We start from the raw sequence: 4,921 nt of genomic DNA on the forward strand, positions 1-4,921 counted from the left end.
ATTGTCAACATTTGTCCCAGCATTTATTTATGACTCAGTTGATTGAATTTCCTTCGAGACAATTGTTTTTTTGTTTTGTTTTTTTGTTGTTTCTATTTTATTTTTTATATTTTTTTTTGGGGGTGGGGATGATGTATTAGCTTTGTGGCTCATAAGAACTTTGGTGAGTTCTGCTTTTCTGCTTCTTTTCAGTGTTACTATAATCCTAATCCTCTTCTTGGCTAAATGTGGCCATGGTCATGCGGACCAGTTGTAAACAAGAACCCAACAATGACAACATGGTGGATGGAAGAAATATAGTAGTTGTCTTGGTGACTTGCTGTAACAACCAGCTACCATCTGCTGCCTAAAGAGAGAGAGGAGGAGAGAGAAGGAGAAAGAAGAAGAGAGGAGAGAGGAGAGGTAGGAAGGGAGAGAGAGAGAGAGAGAGAGATGGAGTATTCTAAGGGTATTCTCTCAATTCTGTTGTCCACAATCAGGATGAATATGTTGAAGGTCCAGAAAATTTCTCAATGTCTTTGGTAAAGGAAGATGTAACAGGTTTTGGTATAGTTGATTCATTTGCCACTGGGCTCTCCTCCTTAGGCGTTGTAGAATTGTGCTTTTCTGCTTCAGATGTTTTGCTGCTCCGCATAAGGAACTAGAGATTGTCAGAGATGAAAGAAGAAAATGTTGATGGAAGATCTTGAGCGGTACAGCACAGGAAACTTTTCCTGGTACCTTCTCCCAAATTATTGACAAACCTATTTGTTTGCCCACCATCTGATTTTGTGGGTGGGTTCGTTGGTGAGTGCTCTGGTGTGGTTTGCTCCTTCTTTCTTATCAAACATCTATCGTCCTTACATCTCTCCTCTTTCTTTTTTGTGTTTGTTACTTCTAATCTTAGGCACTTTTGATATTCATCTTTCGCTGGCGAAGATGACCTTGACTTCGTATGACTGGAGGTACTCTCCCTCCCTGTCCCTTCGGCACTTATTTGAGCTGATTGTGTTGCTAGTGCCGTAAAACTCTTACTAAAACTAAACTATTTTATAGATGATGCGTCACACTCAGGGTACTTCTCTTCCTTCCTCAGCAAGACGTTCCTGTTCAAGTGTATCTGGTTGCCCTTGCAGTGGGAGACTTTGTCTCTGCTGAGGTTGGGCCTCGCAGCAAAGTCTGGTCGGAAAGAAGCCTTGTGGTAAGTGAGCCTGCCCAGATTCACCTAGCTCAATCTCATTTTTTTCTTCTTCCCATGTCAGTCATTCATCCCAGAGTAGAGGGCTTTCACACTTTGTCTCTTCAAATAAATGCAAATAAACTTGACAGCTGTATGTGGTGTAGCTTTCAGGCTCCTTGTCTTCCACACACAAGAAGTGAATTTGGTTCTCATGGGGAGACATAGTAAAATCGGCTGGGGAGGGTTATCTTTTAATAATATACAAATTTCATTATCTGCATTAAAAAAATTGTTCATGTAGCCTAAATGTATAAGAAAAATTTGAGACTTCAAAATCTTTTTACTTTATTCATGTTAGCTATGTGTGTGTTAGTCTATATCTTTTTATTCCAAAAACTGATAAAACCATAATGCCTTTTTTCTGATGGTGACTACATAAGATACAATCATATAGTGTTTGGATTTCACCGTTTGTTCATCTTGTTTCAGGACAAGGCCCAAGCAGAATTCAACGGGGAAATTGAGAAGTTCCTTCAAGCGGGGGAGCAATTGTTTGGGAACTATGTTTGGACCCGCTATGACATCCTGATTATGCCACCATCGTTTCCTTTTGGGGGAATGGAAAATCCTTGCTTGACTTTTGTGACGCCCTGCATTGTTGTCGGGGATAAGTCGCTGATTGATGTTGTCATACATGAGATTGTGAGTAGTGGCTTTGTGATGCCTGTGATTAGCCTTTTTCTTGATCAGTGAGCCAAAAGTTTATTGTTTTGCCTCTACGTATCCTTCTCCATTTCAGCACAAGATATCTCTATTCGTTCAAGAGTGTAGAAACCTCGGTGACGGGTTGGTGAAATTACCCTCACTATAATCCTAATAAATGCACTAGTTTGTTTTGTTTTTAAAATTCACAAAAAGCTAGAAGAAACAAGGTTATTTCATTCAATGTAACATATGCCATGCCTTAAAAAATACAGTTTTGTGATCTTTCGAATACAAAAATAGTCAAGTTTTCTGTTAGTTCAGGCAAATGTGCTGAAAATGTTTAAAGTCACACATACGGTATGTTATCTTCTCCATCACTGTTTTCTTCAATTTGTCTCTCACTCTAAAAGTCACCATAGCCACTATCAAAATCTTTCACAACCACATCATGGGTTTCTGTGGCTAAGAACCAAATTTTATATGATGTTGGTTGTCAACCATGGGGAAGAGAAATCAGAGAAATTGAGCAATCGTTGGAAATATTCTTGGGTAAATGGTCGTTCGCAAAGTTTATATTTGTACTATTGAAGCAAAATCCACACATCCCTCATCCCCATCCCCACCCTCCCAGACTATGCTCAAACTTTGACATTTCATCGGATCAACTCATTCTCTACCCATTACCGATATATCGGCAGTGTGACCGCACCATTTTCGCCCATTACTGATACATCGGCACAGGCTATACTCAAACTTTATTTAGTTCGTAAATGCTTGATCCATAATTTTAAGTTTTGATATAAACAAATCTCAAAAGTAGAAACTTTCTGCAACAAAATATTGTGTCTATAACTATGTAAGTGGGTGGAAAGTTGAAATTGTTGAAGTATTTTGTGTGGTGTATTTGTGAAACCAAAACACGAAAGATGATCACACCCATTTCTAGTTCTAGGTATGTTTTCTGGGCCTGGTTGTAAACGACCCTATGGGCATATAACTCGTAAAAAAGACTAGGGAATTTTTCTTTAGCAACTTGAGGCCAGAGATGATATTGTCTTAGAATCCTTAGCTTTAGATTCTGATTTTGGCGATGATTGAATCGAGAGTGAGAAGCGTTAAAGACATAATTCGTAGATCTAAATCTACAGTGACAGCAAAGAGGATAGTTGAAGATAAGGAAATGAGTGAATATGCTTTGAAATGAAAGGGAACGAAAGCCAAGAGAAGTGAAAATTCAAGAGGATAATGACCTAGATCTAGGTCTAAATCTAAATCTAGACTTGGACAGGCAAGTGCAACTCGGGCAAATTCTGATTCACTACAACTTTTGGTATTGTCACAGTGATGTTACAAAAGTGATCATAAAAGCTGCTAGAATTTGCACAATTTCACACCTTTTTCTATGAACATTCAGGGAATTGAATGTAACATTTATTTTATGAGCGTAGGAATCTTTTTTTAAAATATGAATTTTATTATTTATATTCAAAGTCGGAAATTTAGTCTGTTTTTTTTATTAGCTCCCATGTGATGGACATGTTCCCTGACAAGCATCAATTACGTCCTTTGCCTAATCAAATATTTTTTTTACACATTTCAATGCTACGTTTTTTTACCTTTCAAAATATGTATGACACTACCTACTTATTATTTCCTTTTACTTATGAAAATCCTTCCCAAACATACACACCTATCATTCAGGATCGGATGCACAGAGAAAACCGGTGAAAGCTGGTATAAAAATGGGCAGAGAATGAGTTAAGAAATTCCTGTCTGAAGTGCAGTCAGGAGGTTGATCTTTTTCGGTCATATTATTATCATCAACACATTTATTTCCAATATGCTTGTGTTTCAGAGCCACAGCTGGTTCGGCAACCTTGTGAGCATCGCCAACTGGGGAGAGTTTTGGCTGAATGAGGTCAGTATTGGCAGCTACCCTAGTGTAGTGTGTTACGTAGTTTGTCTTTGTGTTTATTTTCTTATCCAATTAATGTAAAAAAGAGAAAGATTGAAAGAAAGAGTTCTCATACAATGAGGAACTTCTTACAAACTGTAGTATGTTCAATGACACTCTGATGTTATGAAATCTCATAACGCACAAACAAAAAATTTGTGACGTAATAACAGGTTTGCTCACTCAATTATGTTTCTGCTGGTTGCCAGCAGTTCTGTCTGTTCAGATGTACTTGGTTTGCTGCTTTTTATCCGAGCTGGGGAAACTGTTTGTTTTTCACACCTTCTGTTTTCACTTTCTTTCCATCACATTTCTTTGTGGAGGCTTCCTCATGCTTTACCCTGATATGCAGGGCCTACCAGTTACAGGTCAAGGTCCGGAGGGTGCCAGTTTTTCTCTGTTTAACTTTGTAGATTTCCTAGTAGACGAAAAGAGAAAGTTTTAATAGGAGTTCATGTTTGGGTTGATCCACCTCTCTCTCTCATACACACACACACACACACACACACACACACACACTCTCTCTCTCTCTCTCTCTCTCTCTCTCTCTCTCTCTCTCTGTAATTCTGGTTGTAGAAATCAGGGAAGAAAAAAGTGTTGTAAGGCGTGTTCATCCCTACCAAAGATTTGTGATACAATATTATGCATATATTATGTATCCATTTCGGTCTTTGAAAACTATTTTAGAAAGGAAAGTAAGCCTGTTTAATTATTTTTACGTAGTTCTAATTGGTGGCACTAGAAGTCCTTTTAAAGGTTTTAAAATGGCATGAAACGTATGGGAAATAAAAATAAACGATATTCTTTAGTTGATGCCTTGTCACATAATTGCTGTAACTTCCAGTTGTGTAGTGGAGAGAAATGTTACAGGTAAAAACGACATACAACAGAACAGCTGAGATATGCAACGTCGAGATTAACTTTGACTGAGTTATCAAGTCGCCAAGAAGCACAAAACTAAGAGAGCTCGAAACTGTGTCGAGGGAGACAGGAGAGGGAGAGAAAAAAAGGGGGGGAGAGAAGAGAGAAGAAAAGAGAGAGAGAGAGAGAGAGAGAGAGAGAGAGAGAGAGAGAGAGAGACAGACAGACAGACAGACAGACAG

The 4,921-nt window shown here is 38.4% G+C and overlaps 1 protein-coding gene across 1 annotated transcript in view; it reads left to right on the forward strand.

The window, feature by feature from the left end:
• The window catches only part of LOC101853355 (aminopeptidase B), a gene marked incomplete at its 5' end in the record, with an annotated part of 21,717 nt that overhangs the window by 3,672 nt on the left and 13,124 nt on the right, over positions 1 to 4,921 (forward strand). The window contains 3 exon segments of the mRNA XM_035972872.1: positions 1,076 to 1,180; positions 1,649 to 1,861; positions 3,720 to 3,782. Coding sequence (XP_035828765.1) covers positions 1,076 to 1,180; positions 1,649 to 1,861; positions 3,720 to 3,782 — 381 coding nt within the window.

The sequence above is a fragment of the Aplysia californica genome, unplaced genomic scaffold (assembly GCF_000002075.1).
Source record: "Aplysia californica isolate F4 #8 unplaced genomic scaffold, AplCal3.0 scaffold00883, whole genome shotgun sequence".
NCBI lineage: Eukaryota > Metazoa > Mollusca > Gastropoda > Aplysiida > Aplysiidae > Aplysia > Aplysia californica.